Raw genomic sequence first — 19,567 nt, 5'->3', positions numbered from 1 at the left:
CCTGCACTGATGGGCTTCTGATAAGATCCAAGGTCATATTCTGGGCGTCGATAATCACGTTGCCAAGAACTGTGGCTTCCTGTTGCACCTCCCTTAAGTCACTGATCACATGACATCCCTTCCCAGCCACCCCTAGTCCTCCCATGCTGACCCTCCTCACCAGCAGCACAAGAGATGGTGGTGCCGGCAAAATGGGGTTGTGAGCAGGAAGGAGGCTGCTCTGAGAGGGGTCTGTGAAATCTCACACACACACATGCACGTGCACACACACACACACACACACACACTCTGCCCTGATCCAGCCCCTCTGCAGGCATCTTTGAGCCCATCCATGGGCTGCAAACTGCAAGGCAGAGTCAAGGCAGGATAGGCCATGGGAGGGTGGGAGAAGTCCCAGCTCAAGTCCCTAGGGACCCCCCCGGCCCCGCCTGGCTCTCCGTGAGGTCTGGAAGAGGCTCAGTATGTGTATGGTATACCTGGGGTCTCACTTCCCTCTCAGCCCTTGCACGTGCTGGAACACCTTTTCAGCCTTGGAGGACCCCCTCAGATGTTCCCTCCTAGACAGAACTCCTCACTCTCTCACTGGGAGCATGGTGGTCCTCCCTTTACAGGGCACTTACCACATGGCTGAACCCAAAGCCTGTCTGCCTCGCCTGCTGGACTTTGCTTCCCCACGGCCTTGCGTGGCTCTAGTATAGCGCAGAATGAACAGTGCTTGCATGTATAAAGGAAGGAATGAATAAGTGAATGGAGGGATGGGTGGATGGGTAAATAGGAGGGTGGATGACAGAGTCCAGGCAGAGCCAGGGAATAGAAGAGGAAGTCACCTTGCCAGGGAGGCATGGGCTTCCCCTGCTGTGTCCTCTGGGACAGCCTCCCTTCCCAGGACTCCCACTCCTCGTATCACTGGGCTCCCTTCAGGATAGATGCAGAGAATTCTTCTGGGTCCTCCTTCTTCCTTTAGCTCTAGGCCTTATGTTTTCCAGGGTCAGATGAGGGATGAGTAGTTAAAATTAATGAGCTCCCACTACATGTCAGACACTGCACTAGCTATTTCTACGGATGTCATATTGTTTAATGAAAATGACACTGTAGCGTGGTGGCTCACTCCTGTCATCCCAGCACTTTGGGAGGCCGAGGCGGGTGGATCACCTGAGATCAGGAGTTTGAGACCAGCCTGGCCAACGTGGTGAAACCCTGTCTCTACTAAAAATACAAAAATTAGCTGGATGTGGTGGTGCACACCCGTAATCCCAGCTACTCAGGAGGCTGATGCGGGAAAATCACTTGAGCCCAGGAGGCGGAGGTTGCAGTGAGCTGAGATCGCGCCACTGGACTCCAGCCTGGGTGACAGTGGAAGACACAGTCTAAAAAAAAAAAAAAGAAAAGAAAAGAAAACAGGCATAGAGCATAGAGAAGCTGAGTGAATTGCCCAAGGTCACACAGCTTACGTCCAGCAACAAGGGGGATCTCAACTCAAAATCTGCTCAGGCAGGCAGGGTTGGGCATGCTGCAGATCAGCTGCCTTGGAGGGAGGCAGAGGCAGTGAGGGTGGGCAGTGGGCACGGCCCTGCTGTGAACACAGGAGCTCTGAGTTCCAGCCCTGGCTTGGCCTCTGTTTTCCTGGGATACCCTGGATGAGACCCTTCCCTCTCGGCCTCAGTGTCCCTGGGTGACCTTGCTGCCCTTGGAGGGCCATTCCAGGTAAATTGTGCAGGATGTGGTGGATGTGGATGGCTCCTGGCTCTCATTGCAGCATGTGCCCTCACTCTCCCTGCCAGCTGGGGGTCAAAGGGCAGTGCCACCCATGGGGTAATGTTTAACCAGGCACGACACCCCCTGCATAGGGAATAACCTATAGACCAGTCCCGTCCCAGCTGGCCAAGAGTCCGCAGGATGCAGTGGACGAAGGTGTTGGGGCTGGGGCTGGGGGCTGCTGCCCTCTTGGGGCTGGGGATCATCCTGGGCCACTTTGCCATCCCCAAAAAAGCCAACTCACCGGTCCCCCAGGACCTGGACCTGGAGATCCTGGAAACCGTCATGAGGCAGCTGGATGCCCAAAGGATCCGGGAAAACCTCAGGTGAGAGGTGGGGCCATCTGCTCCTCCGTTTGCCAGAGGCCCTCTCCCTGATGCTGGCCCTGCCCCTCCCTCTGCCCACCCTGCAGAGAACTCTCCAGGGAGCCACATGTGGCCTCCAGCCCTCGGGATGAGGACCTCGTGCAGCTGCTGCTGCAGCGCTGGAAGGACCCAGAGTCAGGCCTGGACTCGGCCGAGGCCTCCACGTACGAGGTGCTGCTGTCCTTCCCTAGCCAGGAGCAGCCCAACGTTGTGGACATCGGTGAGGTCCTGCCCAGCCTTGGGAATGCCCAGATGGGGAGCTGCTGGGCCCAGCCATGACACTGCCACTCCCTCCAACAGTGGGCCCCACTGGGGACATCATCCACTCCTGCCACCGGACTGAGGAGAACGTGACCGGGGAGCAAGGGGGGCCAGATGTGGTACAACCCTATGCCGCCTATGCTCCTTCTGGAACCCCACAGGTGGGCCCAGAACCCCCCCTACTGCCCTGGCCTATCTCCCTTGGTTCCACCCAGGGTTCTCCCTACCCTGACCCAGGGAACGTGCCTCAACTGGGGCACAGCACCCCCTCCCGAATTTACTCACCTGGACACTCCATCGCTGCTCCTTTCCTCCATCAGTCATTCAACAAACACTAATGGCTCTGCTCAAGGCCAGGCCTGTTACAGGGCACCCAGACATGGAGGAAACCAGGGGTGACTGTCCTTGGGGAGCTTACAAGCTCTGGGTGAGGTGGGGGAACAGAATCTAAATTCTCCCTCCTGCCATGCAGTCTTCCACCCCCCTTTCCCCACCCGCACTTTGCTGGGCCCAGCTCTAAGGATCACCCCCTCTTGGGACTAGGGCCTCCTCATCTATGCCAACCAGGGTGCGGAAGAAGACTTTAAGGAGCTACAGACTCAGGGCATCAAACTCGAAGGCACCATCGCCCTGACTCGCTATGGGGGTGTAGGGCGTGGGGCCAAGGTGAGTGGCAGCCCCCCCAGTGCAGGAGGCCTCAGTGAGGAAGGGGCCGGGCAGTGGACTGGAGGAAGTGAGGGGAAGGGGAGGAGAAGAGGCAGTGTTGAGTGGGGAACCAAGCCCCGGGGTGGGGCAGGAAAGGCGAGGTGTTTTCAGGTTGTCCCACCAATGGGCTGTGTGGCCTCGGATGCCTCCCTGACCCTCTCTGAGCTGTAGGAAATAAAGGGGTTGAGTACAATTTTCAGGTTTGGTATTCTGGACGTCTAAGTCCTCCTGTGAAGTAGTTCTGAATATTCAACTTAAGTCCCTCCTGTTGGCCCTCTCCCTGCCATTTCTTTTCCATCAAAAATTCTGACTAGGGGCCGGGCACAGTGGCTCATGCCTGTAATCCCAGCACTTTGGGAGGCCAAAGTGGGCAGATCACCTGAGGTCAGGAGATCAAGACCAGCCTGGCCAACATGGTGAAACTGCATCTCTACTCAAAATACAAAATTAGCCACGCATGGTGGTGCATGCCTGTAATCCCAGCTACTGGGGAGGCTCAGGCAGATGAACTGCTTGAACCTGGGAGGCAGAGATGGTAGTGAGCTGAGATTGCACCACTGCACTCTCCAGCCTGGGAGGCAGCAAGACTCCGATTAAAAAAAAAAAAAAAAAAGGCTGGGCGTGGGCGTAGTGGCTCACGCTTGTAATCCTAGCACTTTGGGGGGCCAAGGCAGGCGGATTGCCTGAGCTCAGGAGTTCGAGACCAGCCTGGGCAACACGGTGAAACCCCATCTCTACTAAAATACAAAAAAAAAAAATTAGCTGGGCCTGGCGGTGTGCACCTGTAGTCCTAGCTACTCGGGAGGCTGAGGCAGGAGAATTGCTTGAACCCGGGAGGTGGAGGTTGCAGTGAGCCAAGATTGTGCCACTGCACTCTAGCCTGAGTGACAGAGCGAGACTCCATCTCTAAACAAAACAAAACAAACAAACAAAACATGAATATAAAAAAAGTAGAATGAGAGAGGGGAAGGGAGAGTTGGTATTTAATGGGGACTGAGTTTCGGATTTGTCAGATGAAGAGTTCTAGAGACGAATGGTGGTGATGTTGCACAATATGGATGTACTGAATGCCACTGAACTGCACACTCCACATGCTAAGTTTATGTTATGTGTATTTTACCACAATTTTTAAAAAAGTGGGCTGGGTGCTGTGGCTCATGCCTGTAATCCCAGCACTTTGGGAGGCCAAGGCAGGCAGATTACCTGAGGTCAGGAGTTCGAGACCAGCCTGGCCAACATGGTGAAACCCTGTCTCTACTGAAAATACAAAAATTAGCCGCTCACGGTGGTGGGCGCCTGTAATCCCAGCTACTCGGGAGGTTGAGGCAGGAGAATCACTTGAACCCAGGAGGCAGAGGTTGCAGTGAGCCGAGATCACGCCATTGCACTCCAGCCTGGGGGACAAGAGCAAGATTTTGTCTTAAAAAAAAAAAAGTGTCCATAATAAGAGCTGGGAAAAGAGAAAGAAAGAAGGAAGGTGGGGAGAAAGGAAGGAAGAAAAGAAAGGGAAAAAAGGAAAAGAAAAAGAAAGGGGAACAAGCAGTGTAGAAATACACAGATTATTAATTAACCATCACCACTACCCATTTCCAGAACCTTTTCATCATTTCAAACAGAAACTTTATTTAACAATAACTCCCCAGGTCCCTGCCCCAGCCCCTATTCTATTTTCTGTAACCTCAATTCTACTTTCTGTCTCTATGAATTTGCCTATTCTAGGTACCTCGCATAAGTGAAAGTATAAGATATTTGTTTTTTTATGTCTGGCTTATTTCACTTAACATAAGATCTTCAAGGCTCATTGATGTATCAGAACTTTATTTCTTTTTAGGCTGAATAATATTCCATTGTTTTTTGTTTGTTTGTTGGGGTTTTTTTGAGACAGAGTCTTGCTCTGTCACTCAGGCTGGAGTGCAGTGGCATGATCTCAGCTCACTGCAACCTCCGCCTCCCGGGTTCAGGTGATTCTTGTGCCTCAGCCTCCCAAGTAGCTGGGACTACAGGTGTGTACCACCACACCTGGCTAATTTTTGTATTTTTAGTAGAGACAAGGTTTCGCCATGTTGGCCAGGCTGGTCTTGACCTCAGGTGATCCGACCTCAGGTGATCTGCCTGCCTCGGCCTCCCAAAGTGTTGGGATTACAGGCGTGAGCCACCACACCCGGCCTTCATTGTATGTTACAACCCACATTTGGTTTAGCCATTCATCTGTTGATGGACACTTGGGCTATTTCCTCCTTTTGGCCATTGACGATAATGCTGCTGTGGACATGAATACACAACCGTGTTGTTTTATGCAGCTTCATGGTATTCCACCGTAGGATGTCCCTGTTATTCAACCAGACTCCACTGATAGGCACTGGCTTGGCTGTGCCAAACTGGCCTTTACTGTTGCAAGAGGCACTGCCATAAATGACTTGTGCAAACATCATCTTGCCCATGGGAAGATTGGTCTATCCTGGCTTCCACAGTCGAGGAAGGAGGAAGAGGAACAGGACATATCTGGTCCCAGTCCCTCCCTTACACACAGCCTCTTCTGCCCGCTGCAGGCTGTGAACGCTGCCAAGCATGGGGTAGCCGGGGTGCTGGTGTACACAGACCCTGCCGACATCAACGATGGGCTGAGCTCACCCAACGAAACCTTTCCCAACTCCTGGTACCTGCCCCCCTCAGGAGTGGAGCGAGGCTCCTACTACGAGTATTTTGGGGACCCTCTGACTCCCTACCTTCCAGCTGTCCCCTCTTCCTTCCGCCTGGACCTTGCCAATGTCTCTGGATTTCCCCCAATTCCTACACAGCCCATTGGCTTCCAGGATGCAAGAGACCTGCTCTGGTGAGTTTGTGCCCTGGGGTGTCCTGCCCAGCCCCCAGTGGCCTCCAGACTTCAAGCCCCACACTCACATTTACCCTGAAGGGCCTCTTCCTCCTCCCCAGTAACCTCAACGGAACTTTGGCCCCAGCCGCCTGGCAGGGAGCACTGGGCTGCGGCTACAGGTTGGGTCCTGGCTTCCGGCCTGACGGAGACTTCCCAGCAGACAGGTGAGATGCAGCCAGACCAGTTCTCCCTCAGTTGCCCTCTCCCACAACTCGCCTCTCCCCTTCCCTTGTGATTATGTTCCCTCTTTCCACTTCAAAGCCTGACCTTTTTCCCTTTCTTCTCTCTCCCAGACCCTCTCCTGACCCCAAAATATCTGTCTTGTTTGTGGGGAAGCCCGTGAAACAGCTGCTGCTGTTTCCTGCGGGGATTCCCCTGCCCCTCCCACCTCATCTCGACGTCTGCACCCCACGACTCTCTCTCTTGAAGATGCCAAGCTCCTTCCCAAATCAGGGCCCCTGCCACTCCTGACCTGCACCAACCTCCCTCTCTGCAGCACCCCCTGGCCTCCAGGTGCCCTCTCCTCCCAGGCCCCTTCACCCAGCTGTTCCTGTCCTCGTGGTCTGTCTCACTCAGGAGAGGGAGGCCCCACGAGCACCAGGTCCACATCTGTTGCCGTCATTGCCCAGAGCCTAGTCAGGGACTAAGTACCCAATAAGTACCTACCCAGCGAGTGGGCAGGAGAGCCTGGCTCCAGCCTTGCTGCCTCTCTTGGTACTTCGGGGCCAATGAATGACCTTGCCATGTCACTTTCCAGCTCCGGGCCTCAGTGTCTCCTGCATTGGGTGGGGGGCAGTGGGCAAGGCCAAGAGTCTTCTCACACCTTTCACCCTCCCCAGCCAGGTGAATGTGAGCGTCTACAACCGCCTGGAGCTGAGGAACTCTTCCAACGTCCTGGGCATCATCCGTGGGGCCGTGGAGCCTGGTGAGCCCTCCTCTTGCTGACTGCGCCCCAGGCCCCTGCTCTGCTCTGGATGCCGCTGCCACTGTGTCCTCATCCAGCCCTGCCCTTGCCACCACCCAGCCCAGCTCCCCCCACCTACCTCTCCCTCTCCTCTGGTTCTCTGCCCCTTTACCTCTGGCCAGATCGCTATGTGCTGTATGGGAACCACCGAGACAGCTGGGTGCACGGGGCTGTGGACCCCAGCAGTGGCACCGCCGTCCTCCTGGAGCTCTCCCGTGTCCTGGGGACCCTGCTGAAGAAGGGTGAGGCGGCCCCCTCCCCTGGACCAGGGACCCTCGCCCCTGGAGGTCCCCTTCCTGTTCCACCTCCTCTCCCTCACACTGCAGTGCTCCTTGTGCCATGCCTGAGGGCCCTGGGGGCAGAAATGCATGATACCAGCCTTGGCCCATAGCAGCCCAGTGTGGTACAGGGAATAGACGGTGGGTTGATTCATGTGCAGCTTCCAAGTGCCTCCCGTGTGCCTGGATGGAGCGAGGCCCGATGCTGCTGTGAAGCAGGCAGAGCCCAGGCTCTGCCCTCTGGGAACTTTAGCTCAGCTGGGTCAGGGACGGCAGCCGATCGTTAACTCTGATGTCTCTAATATCTCATGTGCCTTTGATGTGCCAGGCCAGGTTGGGACAAGTCTCTCAGCGGAGGCAGCACTTCAACGTTTCAGTGCTTCAGGGAAGGGGAGGAGGGCAAGGAGATGGCAGCCGGAAAGGAGGTGGGCAAGGCTGGGCGAGGTGGCAGAGCAGGCAGGGCCAGGCCAGGCTGAGGAGTTTGGAGTTCAGTACAAGGGTTGTGGGAAGCTGGTGAAGGATTTCACGCAGGAGAAGGACATGATAGAGTCCCCATGTTAAACGGCTCCTGGCCAGGCATGGTGGCTCACGCCTGTAATCTCTGCACTCTGGGAGGCCGAGGCAGGCAGATCACGAGGTCAGGAGTTCAAGACCAGCCTGGCCAACATGGTGAAACCCCGTCTCTACTAAAAATACAAAAATTAGCAGGGCGTGGTGGTGTGCGCCTGTAGTCCCTGCTACTCGGGAGGCTGAGGCAGAAGAATCACTTGAACCTGGGAGGCGGAGGTTGCAGTGAGCTGAGATCGTGCCACTGCACTCCAGCCTGGGGAATGGAGCAAAACTCCGTCTAAAAAAAAAGCGAGGAGCAGGGGAAGGGCACACCATGTAGGGGGCCCAAGTAGACGCTTGTCATTCCAAGGCTGGAGATGCTGTGGGGCTTGAACCCAGATGGAGGGCAGTGGGACAGGGACAGGCTGCTGGGCCCGGGTCTGCTGGCTCCAGGGGCAAGAGGGAGGACAGTCGAGGGCTCTGGTCTGAGCGACTCGACATTAGTGCCATTTAAGAAAAACAGAACTGGGCAGATCTAGGACAGATCTAGAAGGAAGACGTGAATCTGGGTCTTCCCATATTGATTAGTTATTTATTTTTATAGTGAGACGGGGTCTCACCATGTTGCCTAAGCTGGTCTTGAACTCCAGGACTCAAGTGATTCACAGGCATTGAGCTCCCATGCCAGGCCCTCTTTCGTTAGTTTTAAAAATTCATGGTAAAATATACGTAACAAAATTGACCAGTTTTACATTTGTAAGTATTTGATTCAGTGGCATTAAGTATGTTTCTAAAGTTGTGCAACCATCACTGCCATCAGCTCCAGAACTTCTTCATCTTCCCTTACATATAATATCCCGGAGTGCTAAGCATGGCATTTGAACCGATACCCACTCAACTGTAATTGCACACAAACACGCCACTGCTGCGAAACTCCATCCCCCCTTGTATGATATGATGTCACAGTTCAGAAATGAGACCTGAAGTCTGGCCACAGTGGTTCATGCTGGTTATCCCAGCACTTTGGGAGGCCGAGGTGGGCGGATTGCTTGAGCCCAGGAGTTCGAGACCAACCTGGGCAACATAGTGAGGCCTTGTCTCTACAAAAAATAAACATAAAAAAATAGCCAGGCGTGGTGGCATGCACCTGTGGTCCCAGCTACTTCGGAGGCTGTGTGGGAGGAATGCTTGAGCCTGGGAGGTTGAGGCTGCAGTAAGCCATGATCACGCTACTGCACTCCAGCCTGGGCAACAGAAAAAGACCCTGTCTCAAAAAAAAAAAAAGGAAAGAAAGAAGAAAGAAAGAAAGAAAGAAAGAAAGAAAGAAAGAAAGAAAGAAAAGAAAGAAAAGAAAAGAAAAAGAAGGAAAGGAGAGAGAGACTTGAGAGATGACTTGGGGAGTTGGTAGCAAAATGGTTTGTGAAACCACAGGTGTTGCTGAGATCAGCTCAGAAGCCAGGGGTAGAGGGAGTGGGCAAGCTGCTTTCGACTTTACCCTTATGGGTAGCACAGAAATTCCCGTATTTTTTTGTTTGTCGAAGTGTTCTATGTTGAAATAATTTCAGACTTACAGAGATGTAAAAATAGTACAAAGAAGCCTCTTATACAGACACTCCTAATATTAATGTTTCACCACATTTGCTTTCTATCTCTATATAATATATGGGCCAGGCACGGTGACTCATGCCGATAATCCCAGCACGTTGGGAGGTAAGAGGCAGGAGGATCGCTTGAGCCCAAGAGTTTAAGACCAGTCTGGGGAACATACTGAGACCCCTGTCTCTATAAAAAATAGGGGAAAAAAGCCTTGGCTATTTATAATATAACTATATATGTTTTTGTCTGAAGTATTATTATTATTGTTATTTTGAGACACAGTCTTACTCTGTGACCCAGGCTGGAGTGCAGTGGCGCAATCCGGCTCACTGCAACCTCTGCCCCCCAGGTTCAAGCCATTCTCCTGCCTCAGCCTCCCGAGTAGTTGGGATTACAGGCGTGCACCACCGCGCCTGGCTAATTTTTGTATTTTCAGTAGAGATGGGGTTTTACCGTGTTGGCCAGGCTGATGTCGAACTCCTGACCTCAGGTGATCCACCCGCCCCAGCCTTCCAAAGTGCTGGGATTACAGGTGTGAGCCAATGTGCCCGGCCAATTTTCCACAACTTTTTTTTTTTTTTAGACAGAGTCTTGCTCTGTCACCCAGGCTGGAGTGCAGTGGCGCGATCTCGGCTCACTGCAAGCTCCGCCTCCCAGGTTTGCGCCATTCTCCTGCCTTAGCCTCCCGAGTAGCTGGGACTACAGGCGACCGTCACCACGCCCGGCTAATTTTTTGTATTTTTAATAGAGATGGGGTTTCACCGTGTTAGCCAGGATGGTCTCGATCTCCTGACCTCGTGATCCGCCCGCCTCAGCCTCCCAAAGTGCTGGGATTACAGGCATGAGTCACTGCACCAGCCCCCACAACTTTTAAATACTTCCAGCCGGGCGTGGTAGCTCATGCCTGTAATCCCAGCACTTTGGAAGGCCAGGGTGGGTGGATCACCTGAGGTCAGGAGTTCGACACCAGCCTGGCCAACATGGTAAAACCCCATCTCTACTGAAAATACAAAAATTAGCTGGACGTGGTTGTGGGCGCCTGTAATCCCAGCTACTCGGGAGGCTGAGGCAGGAGAATGGTTTGAACCTGGGAGGCAGAGGTTGCAGTGAGCTGATTGCGCCACTGCACTCCAGCCTGGTTGATGAGAGTGAGACTCCGTCTCAAAAAAGAGAAAAAAATATTTTTTGAGACAGGGTCTCACTCTGTTGCCCAGCCTGGAGCGCAGTGGTGCAACCAGCTCACTGCACCCTCGACCTCCTGGGCTCAAGCGATCCTCCTGCCTCAGCTTCCTGATTAGCTGAGACTACAGGTGTGTGCGCCACCAAGCCCTGATACTTTTCTACTTTTTGTAGAGACAAGGTCTTGCTGTTACTCGGGCTGGTCTTGAACTCTTGGGCTTAAGTGATCCTCCTCGCCTCAGCCTCCCAAAGTGTTGGGATTACAGGCGTGAGCCACTGTGCCCAGTGATAATGACCTTGATAGCAAAATAATTTTTTGGCCCAAGCTCCAATCCAGGATCACGCTAGTGATCTGATTACTAGTTTCCTTTAATCTATAATAATTGTTTAGCTGTTCTTTGTCTTTCATGATCCTGCTATTATTATCCTATTATTTTGTCAAATAACCCTCAATTTGGGTTTGTCTCATTTGATTTAGATTATATATTTTTGGCAGAAAAAAAGTGTAAAAATGTGTAATTGCAAGCATGTAATCATATCACACTGAAAAATTCTGCATTTGCTGGTTGCGGTAGCTCACACCTGTAATCCCAGCACTTTGGGAGGCTGAAGTGGGTGGATCGCTTGAGCTCAGGAGTTCAAGACTGGCCTGGGCAACATGGAGAAACCCAATCTCTACCAAAAATACAGTAATCAGCCAGGCGTGGTGGTGTATGCCTGTGGTCCCAGCTACTTGGGAGGTTGAGGTGAGAGGATCGCTGGACCCCAGGAAGTTGAGGGTGCGGGGAGCCCAGATCACACCACTGCACTCCAACCTGGGCCACAGAGTGAGACTCGGTCCCCCAGGCTGGATGCAGTGGCACGATCTCAGCTCACTGCAACCTCTACCTCCCAGGCTCAAGCAATTCTCCTGCCTGAACCCGGGAGATGGAGCATCCTGCAACCTGGCTTCCACCTCCAGTCCCTATACCCACAGTGTGGAGCCAAATATCTGGATTTGAAACTGGCTCTGCTGCCTACCAGCTGTGTGACCCTGGGAAAGTCATTTAGCTTCTCTCAGTTTCTTCAACTGTGAAATGGAAATAATAATAGTATCTCCCTCAAGGCATTGTTGTAGGGATTGGTTCAATGTGGATAACGCCCTAACAGGAAACGTTCATGTGTCATCACCAAGTGAAGATGGCTATGGAGTTTGGCCTGGAGGCGGGGGTTGAGGGTGTAGGGTCGGAAGTCTTCCCAGAGCATGCCCACAGAGAGAGGGGCAGTGGGCATTTTGGTAGAAAGGACCACCCGACCCTTCAGGGGGCTTGGAGTTGGGGTCAGTGTTTGGTGCGGGAGCCTCCTGGAAGGCCTGGCTGCAGGGTGCCAGGACCTCCTGTCACGAGCTGCCCCGCCTTTTCCCGCTCTCCCCTACTCCTCACGTCAGCAGCCTTTCTCCTAAGGCACCCTAGGATCAGGAGGACCCTGTCCTCCAACCCTCTATTCCCCATTCCCAGGCACCTGGCGTCCACGCAGATCAATCGTGTTTGCGAGCTGGGGGGCTGAGGAGTTTGGGCTCATTGGCTCCACGGAATTCACAGAAGTGAGTGGCCCTACAGGGTAGGGGATCGAAAGGGGTTCCCAGGGCAGAACGGCGCGGGGCTGACGTCGCCCCTCGCACCCGCAGGAGTTCTTCAACAAGCTGCAGGAGCGCACGGTGGCCTACATCAACGTGGACATCTCGGTGTTTGGTATGGGAGTGGCGAGGCAGGAAAGGGGAGGAGACGGCCGGACGACGGGGTGGGTAAAAGAAGGGGCTGGGGCCCAAATAGTCTTTCTCCCCTCCTCCCACAGCCAACGCTACCCTTAGGGTGCAGGGGACACCCCCTGTCCAGAGTGTCGTCTTCTCTGCAACCAAAGAGGTGGAAGGGGGCAGGCCGGGCGCGGCTGAACTAGCGGGGGCGGGGCAGCGCGGTGGGCGGGCCGTGTGCGGCTGGCGGGGCCACATGGGCGGGCGGGGCTGGGGAGTGGTACTATCTAGATCTGCTGGGGCTGGACTGAGGCTGGGGCGAGCCTCGTAAGGACTGGACCGTGGGTGGGCAGGAGACCGGTGGAGGACCCGCCCTGTTGTTGGGGCTGGGGAGGACCCCGCACTGAGACTAAATTCTCCTTCCGGCCAGATCCGCTCACCAGGCCCTGGCGACCTGAGCATCTACGACAACTGGATCCGGTACTTCAACCGCAGCAGCCCGGTGTACGGCCTGGTCCCCAGGTGAGCCCAGGGACAGAAGGGGGCCCGGAGCGAGGCGGTCCGGCCCAGCGCTCTTTATCACGGCCCCCTTCCTTCCCGCAGCTTGGGTTCTCTGGGTGCTGGCAGCGACTATGCATCCTTCATTCACTTCCTGGGCATCTCCTCCATGGACATCGCCTATACCTATGACCGGGTGAGCAGGTGCCCCTCCGTCCCTGCCTCGGTACCTTGCTGCATGCGTCCCCTCCTCTCCTTGGCGCTGTTCTCATACAGACTGAACCCTGCTCCTTTACTCATTGCTACCTCTGTCAAGTTTCTTAAAAAAATACACACACACACACACACACACACACACGTTTTATATAGACGGAGTCTTGCTTTGTTGCCAGGCTGGTCTTGAACTCCTGGACTCAAACCATCCTCCCGCCTCAGCCTCCTAAAGTACTGGGATTACAGGCGTGAGCCTTGGTGCCCGGCCTCTGCCAAGTTTAACCTTTTCAAGCACCTCTTTATGCTCATCTATGTTATTTTATCAAATGTAAGATACTACTGATTATAAGATGTGCCATTATGTTATGCAATATTCAGGAAAGGAAAAAAAACCACCGCTTCCAACCAGTTGTAAGATGACATTGCCTGTAAAAAGCATTCTGTTTCCAAAGATCTTAAAATGTCGGGAGGGAAAGGTTAATCTCAGCATTTGATTAACTCAGACCATTGGCGTGAGCGTTGGCATGAAGGTAAAACAAGACAAGGGGTGCAGAGTGCCCAGCTGGCACCTCCCTGTTTGATGCTCCAAAAAGTACGTTCTCCACCTCACAGCCACAGTGATTCTCGGTAGTAGAGCTGGGATTTGAATCTATCTGATCCCAAAGCCCCAGGTTCTTCTCCTTCCTGTGAAACTGGAAACTGGCACCAGACCCAGCTCTTCCACTAATTAGCTATGTGATATCAGCAGGTTAACCTCTCTGAGCTTCAGTTTCCTTTTCTGTTGGAATTCTAGAAGCCACCTCATAGACATGGCCAAGATTCAATGGAGATAATGCCCACATTTTGCAGCTCACTGGAGGTACACCTTCTCCCACTTCCCATCCCAAGCCTGTCACCTCTGGGCTTTGTTCCCCCAGAGCAAGACTTCAGCCAGGATCTACCCCACCTACCACACAGCCTTTGACACCTTTGACTATATGGACAAGTTTTTGGACCCAGGTGAGGAGGGAGACAAGGGGCATCCTGAGACCAGAACAGGAGAGGCTGAAAACTGAGCTCTGGCCTTGTCACCTTGCTGCAGGCTTCAGCAGCCATCAGGCTGTGGCCCGGACAGCAGGGAGTGTGATTCTCCGGCTCAGTGACAGCTTCTTCCTGCCCCTCAAAGTCAGTGACTACAGTGAGACACTCCGCAGCTTCCTGCAGGCAGCCCAGCAAGACCTCGGGGCCCTGCTGGAGCAGCAGAGCATCAGTCTGGGTATGCACAGCCCTGACCCTGAAGCATGGGGAGCCCTGCACCCCCAGGACTAAGCCACTGCTTGTTCCTCACAGAGCCTCTGGTGACTGCAGTGGAGAAGTTTGAAGCAGATGCTGCAGCCTTGGGCCAACGCATATCAACACTGCAGAAGGGCAGCCCTGAGTGAGCAAGGGCAGCCGGCAGGGGCTGGGAGGGCAGCATCCAGGGCAGGATACCAGGCTGATAGCTGGGCTGCTGGCTCCAGGGTGACTGGCAGGTCCTGCCTCCACCAGACCCCTGCAGGTCCGGATGCTCAATGACCAGTTGATGCTCTTGGAACGGACCTTTCTGAACCCTAGAGCCTTCCCAGAGGAACGCTACTACAGGTAAGTCGGTCCCAGAGTCCTGGGAGGTGCCTCCAGGTGGGGCCGGGCAATGGCCCCCCACCTGAGACGAGGTGGTCAGCTTCTCTGCCCTTTAGAGTGCAACCCAGCTCCTGAAGAAGATGGGAATGTAAGGCTCAGGGAGGGGAGGAAAGTTGCTTGAGGGTCCCTCTGGGAGCTAGGACTGGAACCCACATTTCGTCCCCCCACTGCCACTGCTCTAAGAGTCCCCTGGCCTTCAGAGACAGGTGGAGGGGGGTGCTTTTCTGCCTCGCTGCATACAGGAGCTGAGCCAGTTCTAGGCCCAGGCTTCTCCTTCCTGGCTCCTGACTGACCCTGATCCTGTCCCATTTCTCGTCAGCCATGTGCTCTGGGCACCTCGCACGGGCTCCGTAGCCACATTCCCGGGCCTATCCAATGCCTGCTCCAGGGCCAGGGACACAGCTTCTGGATCTGAAGCTTGGGCTGAGGTCCAGAGACAGCTCAGCATTGTGGTGACAGCCCTGGAGGGTGCGGCAGCCACCCTGAGGCCTGTGGCTGACCTCTGACCCCAGCCCTCTTTCTTCAGCCCTCCCTTTACCCCAACCCTCTCCTGCCTGCTTTCCTGAGATGTCCTGGTCTTCCTTGGTGCCAGGAGAGGGCACTACCACAGGACCCTCTCAAGCTTCTCTGGCAACAGCTTGGGGTCCCTGAGGGGAGTGGCAAGCCCTAATGCAACTCACCCTCATCCTGGTGCTTAGGTGGCAGAGGGTGGGCAGCAGGGGACAGGGATGGGATGGCAAAACCACCAACTGCCCTTGGTGGCAGGTGGGTGGAGATGGGATGCATAATGCCAACCTCAGATGCCAACTCAGGTCATCAAGGCCAAGGACCAGTGGCGAAAGTGAGGCATGGGGTGCCTTAGGCCTTGCCTAGTCTGCGTTCCTCTCCCTGCATGCTGTGTATCCTAACTCCCAACAACAGCCCCTCAAATAAATCACATCTAGTGACTGGTACCAACAAAACAAGTTCCTTTTATTATCTGGGAACCATGGAAAAAGAAACCTAAGTGCTCTGGCCCAGTCCTGGGGCTCTGGGAGGCTCACACTCCCTCCTCAGGCTGGGGACCCGGGTCTGTCCGCGCCCTAATCTTCCTCCTCTGCCATGACCACCTCCTCCAGGGTACGTCCTCGAAGTTTGCTCTCCACTAACACCTTGCACGTACTGGCAGGTGGTAGCCCTTCCTCCACGTAGCGACCCCTCAGGAACACAACTCTCTCCTCTCCGTCCAAGGGCAGCCCGTGGGCCTGGCACAGGTCCTGTGCTTCCCTGAGTCCATCCAGGGCCAGGAGGTTGACCATGAAGCCCAGAGGCAAGGTCTGGCCCTTGGGGGTGCTAAAGGCACAAGCGAGGCGGGCTAGGGCTTCCCGGCGGGCATGGCCCACATGGCACTGCACAGCACAACTTGGCAGGTAGGGCAGGGTCTGGAGCAGACGGAACAGGCGGGCAGCATTGCCCTCTCGGAAGGCAGCATCTACCGCCAAGGCCTTGCGGAGGGGCGGGCAGGTGCGCAGGGCAGCAGGCAGCTGTAGAACCTCCCGCAGGGCTTCCACGGAGCCTGTGAGAGCGGGAAGCCAGAATGAGGACGCCTGGTCCTTACAGGATCAGGCCAATCTCGGCTCCCAACACCCTGTCCTTCCTCTCTCCTCGACCACGCCCCTTCTCTAGGCCTAGCCCAACTTCCCTCTCCCCTCTAAGGGCCAGCCTTTGGCTCCTTCCCTGACCTATATTTGAATCAGTTGCCTCAGGCTCTTGACTTCCTGCAGTCCAGATCTTAACTTACAACACTAAAGTGGGCAGGGTTTACGGATTTTGGAAGCTGGCCCAGATAATTTAATGATTCGCCTGAGAGTGTCCTAAGGTGGGTATGTAGTTGAGCCTGACCCCAGTCCAAGTTTTCTGACTTGGATTTCCCACTACCCTGGCTTCCCTGCACCCACAGTTTTGGGAGCCAACTCTGCCCCACTTTCCCCTGACCACCTGGGAAGGCCCCTTCCTTCAGGAGACTGCCCCTGCTTCCCTTCCGGAAGAGTCGCAGACACTGGAACCTTGGGCCTCATTTGTAAACTGGGGCTTCTGACCAATAAGTAGGTTGTGAAGTCAACAGCATTTTATTAAAATTGTATAGGGCAGGGCCTTTTTAAATTTTTTTTGAGACAGACTTGCTTTGTCACCTAGGCTGAAGTATAGTGGCTCTTGGCTCACTGCAATCTCCACTACCTCCCAGGTTCAAGTGATTCTCCTGCATCAGCCTCCTGAGTAGCTGGGATTACGGGTATGCGCCACCACACCCAGCTAATTTCTGCATTTTCAGTAGAAGGGGCCCAGCCAGAACAGAGCTTTTTTGGGCACAGTGGCTCATGCCCGTAATCCCAGCACTTTGGGAGGCCAACGCGGTAGGATCACTTTAGCCCAAGAGTTTGAGACCAGCCTGGTCAACATGGCAAGACTCCAATCCCTATATAAAAATAAATTTTAGAAAATTAAAAGAAAAGAAAATCATGGTCCTGCCACTGCTACCGTTAACCAGTGCTGTGTCAACAGGCAAGTCACCTCACCACCCTGGGCTTCAATTTCTTCCCCCACTAGACCAGGGATAATTACCATGCCTTCTTCACAGGAGCAGTGTGGACAAAAATAAACCATTAACCGGCCATGATGACAGGCACCCGGCTACTTGGGAGGGTGGGGCAGGAGGATCACTTGAGCCCAGGAATTCGAGTGGCAACATGCGAGACCCCATCTCTACAAAAAAATTTTTTTTAAGTTAGCCGGGTGTGATTGCACACATCTGTGGTCCCAGCTACTCGGAAGGCTGAGGCAGAAGGATCCCTTGAGCCCACGAGGTTGAGGCTGCAGTGAACTATAATCAAGCCACTGTACTCCAGCCTGGGCAACAGAGTGAGGCCTTGTCTCAAAAAACACAAACAGGCCGGGTGCAGTGGCTCAGGCCTGTAATCCCAGCACTTTGGGAGGCAGAGGTGAGCTGATCATTTGAGGTCAGGAGTTCGAGACCAGCATGGCCAACATGGTGTTGGCCTGTCTCTACTAAATATCCAAAAACTAGCCGGGCGTGGTGGCGCGCGCCTGTAGTCCCAGCTCTTCGGCAGGCTGAGGCAGGCGAATAGCCTGAACCCGGAAGGCGGAGGTTGCAGTGAGCCAAGATCATGCCAGTGCACTCCAGCCTGGGCGACAGAGCTAGACTCTGTCTCAAAAACAAAGAAAGAAACAAATAATAGAGTTTATTAGAATGCATCACCCATAGAAAGTATCTCCAATGCCTTAAACTTCTGTCTCAGGTATATTCGTGGGCATATGTGTTCTTGTTTGCTGTGTAACCCTGACTGGGTGGGGAGGTTTAAAAAAGTTTGAAAATCAGCCGGGCGCGGTGGCTCACGCCTGTAATCCCAGCACTTTGTGAGGCCAAGGTGGGCAGATTACGAGGTCAGGAGTTCGAGACCAGCCTGACCAACATGGTGAAACCCCCGTCTCTACTAAATACAAAAATTAGCCGGGTGTGGTGGCGCGCTCCTGTCATCCCAGCTACTCAGGAGGCTGAAACAGGAGAATTGCTTGAACCAGGGAGGCGGAGGTTGCAGTGAGCCGAGATCGCGCCACTGCACTCCAGCCTGGGCGACAGAGCGAGACTCAAAAAAAAAAAAAAAAAATTTGAAAATCACTAGACCAACTCTCCCGTTCCACCCTTGCCCCCTCCACTTTTATTCCTGAGACAACTGAGACCCAGAGATGGGCCCGAGGTCCCACGTCGGGGCTCGGTGGATCTTGTGCTGTCCTGGGAGGGGGCTAATGGTGAAATGTTAAAGCTAATCCTTCCTTTCCCTACCTCCACTGTCATGGTGGGCTCCTGTCCCCACGCTCTGCCCAGCCGCCAGGATCCCAACTCACCCAGGTTATAGAGCAGAAAGAGGCCTTGGAAGGCGGGCTGGCGGGGGTGCGCCCCGGCGCCCCGCGCGTAGCAGCGCCGCAGCGAGCCGAAGCCCTCCTGCACCTGGGCCTGCAGCAGCACCGGGTCCGCGGGTCCCCGCGCCGCGTCGGGCCCAAGCCGCGCCACCACGGCCAGCAGCGTGGCCAGCGCCGCCTCCAGCACCACCGCTGCCTCGGCGTCGCCCGCGCCCTGCAGGGCCAGGTCCAGGCGCACAGCTCGCAAGCGGTCTGCCACGAAGCTGGCCACCTCGGCGCGGGCGACGTCGGCGCTCTCCGCCACCTCACCGGCCAGGTAGCGCACGGTGGCCAGCAGCACGGAGGGCGGACGCAACTGGCTGGGCGGGGGCCGGGGCTTGCCGGCGGCGGGTCGACTGTACTCCTTCACCGCGCGCTGCGGATCGGCGCGGGGCGGGTCCTGGCGGCACCCCGGCACCACCTCCAAGCGGTGCAGGCGGCGCTCTCTTTCGCGCTGGGCGCGCTCGGCGGCCGGGCACATGTCCGGGCAGGTGCCCACGGGCAGCTCGCAGCCGGGCATGAGGGGGCTGCGGGCAGACGGTGGGCGCTCAGCATCCCGGGGACGGCGGTGCTGCGGGAAGGCACGCGAGGCCGGCCGGGGGTGGGGAGCGGCGGGGCGGGGCTGAATCTGGCTGGGCCCGCCTGTCCGCCATGATCCCCGGCCTTCGGGCCGCCCATCGAGCCACCTCTGTCCTCTCACCCGGTCCAGTCGAGTTGGCCTCCCGAGATGCACTGCGTTGTAGTCCAACTACGCCTCTGCGGCTCCGCGCGCTCTGGGGCGGCTAACGGGCCCCATCCAGCGCCAAATTCTGCTTCGCGCGCTCCCCTTAGTGTTTTTAACGTGTAGCCCGGGCCGCTCCCATGATACACCGGTGTAGTCCCTGCCGCAACCAACCGCTTTGTGGTGAGGCGGGGCGGGGCGGGGCTGAGGCCACGCCTTCCAGCCCGCTGAGCAATCAGGATTTGGCTTTGGGGCCTCGGAGA

At 55.3% G+C, this 19,567-nt stretch overlaps 2 protein-coding genes across 4 annotated transcripts; one reads left to right on the top strand and one right to left on the bottom strand.

Annotated features, from left to right (window-relative positions):
* Positions 1 to 1,864: 1,864 nt before the first annotated feature.
* On the top strand, positions 1,865 to 15,588 carry NAALADL1 (N-acetylated alpha-linked acidic dipeptidase like 1). The gene is made up of 18 exons (XM_032153366.2): positions 1,865 to 2,081; positions 2,168 to 2,340; positions 2,421 to 2,542; positions 2,925 to 3,047; positions 5,636 to 5,919; positions 6,021 to 6,125; positions 6,801 to 6,886; positions 7,048 to 7,167; positions 12,024 to 12,109; positions 12,194 to 12,257; positions 12,361 to 12,428; positions 12,687 to 12,778; positions 12,860 to 12,950; positions 13,885 to 13,966; positions 14,049 to 14,222; positions 14,297 to 14,384; positions 14,495 to 14,587; positions 14,946 to 15,588. Exons 1-18 carry the CDS (start codon positions 1,897 to 1,899, stop codon positions 15,130 to 15,132), a joined length of 2,223 nt encoding a protein of 740 aa, XP_032009257.1. The 5' UTR covers positions 1,865 to 1,896; the 3' UTR covers positions 15,133 to 15,588.
* SAC3D1 (SAC3 domain containing 1) lies at positions 15,578 to 19,472 on the bottom strand. 3 transcript variants are annotated; one of them, XM_058438906.1, is made up of 3 exons: positions 19,284 to 19,472; positions 18,530 to 19,110; positions 15,578 to 16,181 (listed from the first exon to the last, which is right to left on the bottom strand). In XM_058438906.1, exons 2-3 carry the CDS (start codon positions 19,101 to 19,103, stop codon positions 15,709 to 15,711), a joined length of 1,047 nt encoding a protein of 348 aa, XP_058294889.1. In that variant the 5' UTR covers positions 19,104 to 19,110; positions 19,284 to 19,472; the 3' UTR covers positions 15,578 to 15,708. The 3 variants fall into 3 exon arrangements, with proteins under 3 accessions (XP_058294889.1, XP_032009259.1, XP_032009260.1); XM_032153368.2 differs by lacking the exon at positions 19,284 to 19,472 and having other exon boundaries at positions 16,098 to 16,181; positions 18,468 to 19,277; XM_032153369.2 differs by lacking the exons at positions 15,578 to 16,181; positions 19,284 to 19,472 and adding an exon at positions 17,237 to 17,368 and having other exon boundaries at positions 18,530 to 19,277.
* Positions 19,473 to 19,567: the final 95 nt, after the last annotated feature.

Source organism: Hylobates moloch, unplaced genomic scaffold (genome assembly GCF_009828535.3).
Source record: "Hylobates moloch isolate HMO894 unplaced genomic scaffold, HMol_V3 SCAFFOLD_5, whole genome shotgun sequence".
Lineage (NCBI taxonomy): Eukaryota > Metazoa > Chordata > Mammalia > Primates > Hylobatidae > Hylobates > Hylobates moloch.
This window is presented reverse-complemented; position numbering and strand designations above follow the sequence as displayed.

Bases quoted from the DNA above. Each gene is read 5' to 3' on its own strand.
- NAALADL1 (XM_032153366.2), top strand. From the start codon at position 1,897: ATGCAGTGGACGAAGGTGTTGGGGCTGGGGCTGGGGGCTGCTGCCCTC. The intron at 2,341-2,420 runs GTGAGGTCCTGC...TCCCTCCAACAG, and splicing joins GCCCAACGTTGTGGACATCG to TGGGCCCCACTGGGGACATC. The intron at 13,967-14,048 runs GTGAGGAGGGAG...ACCTTGCTGCAG, and splicing joins GGACAAGTTTTTGGACCCAG to GCTTCAGCAGCCATCAGGCT.
- SAC3D1 (XM_058438906.1), bottom strand. From the start codon at position 19,103: ATGCCCGGCTGCGAGCTGCCCGTGGGCACCTGCCCGGACATGTGCCCG. The intron at 16,182-18,529 runs GTGAGTTGGGAT...CCGCTCTCACAG, and splicing joins CTTTCTGCTCTATAACCTGG to GCTCCGTGGAAGCCCTGCGG.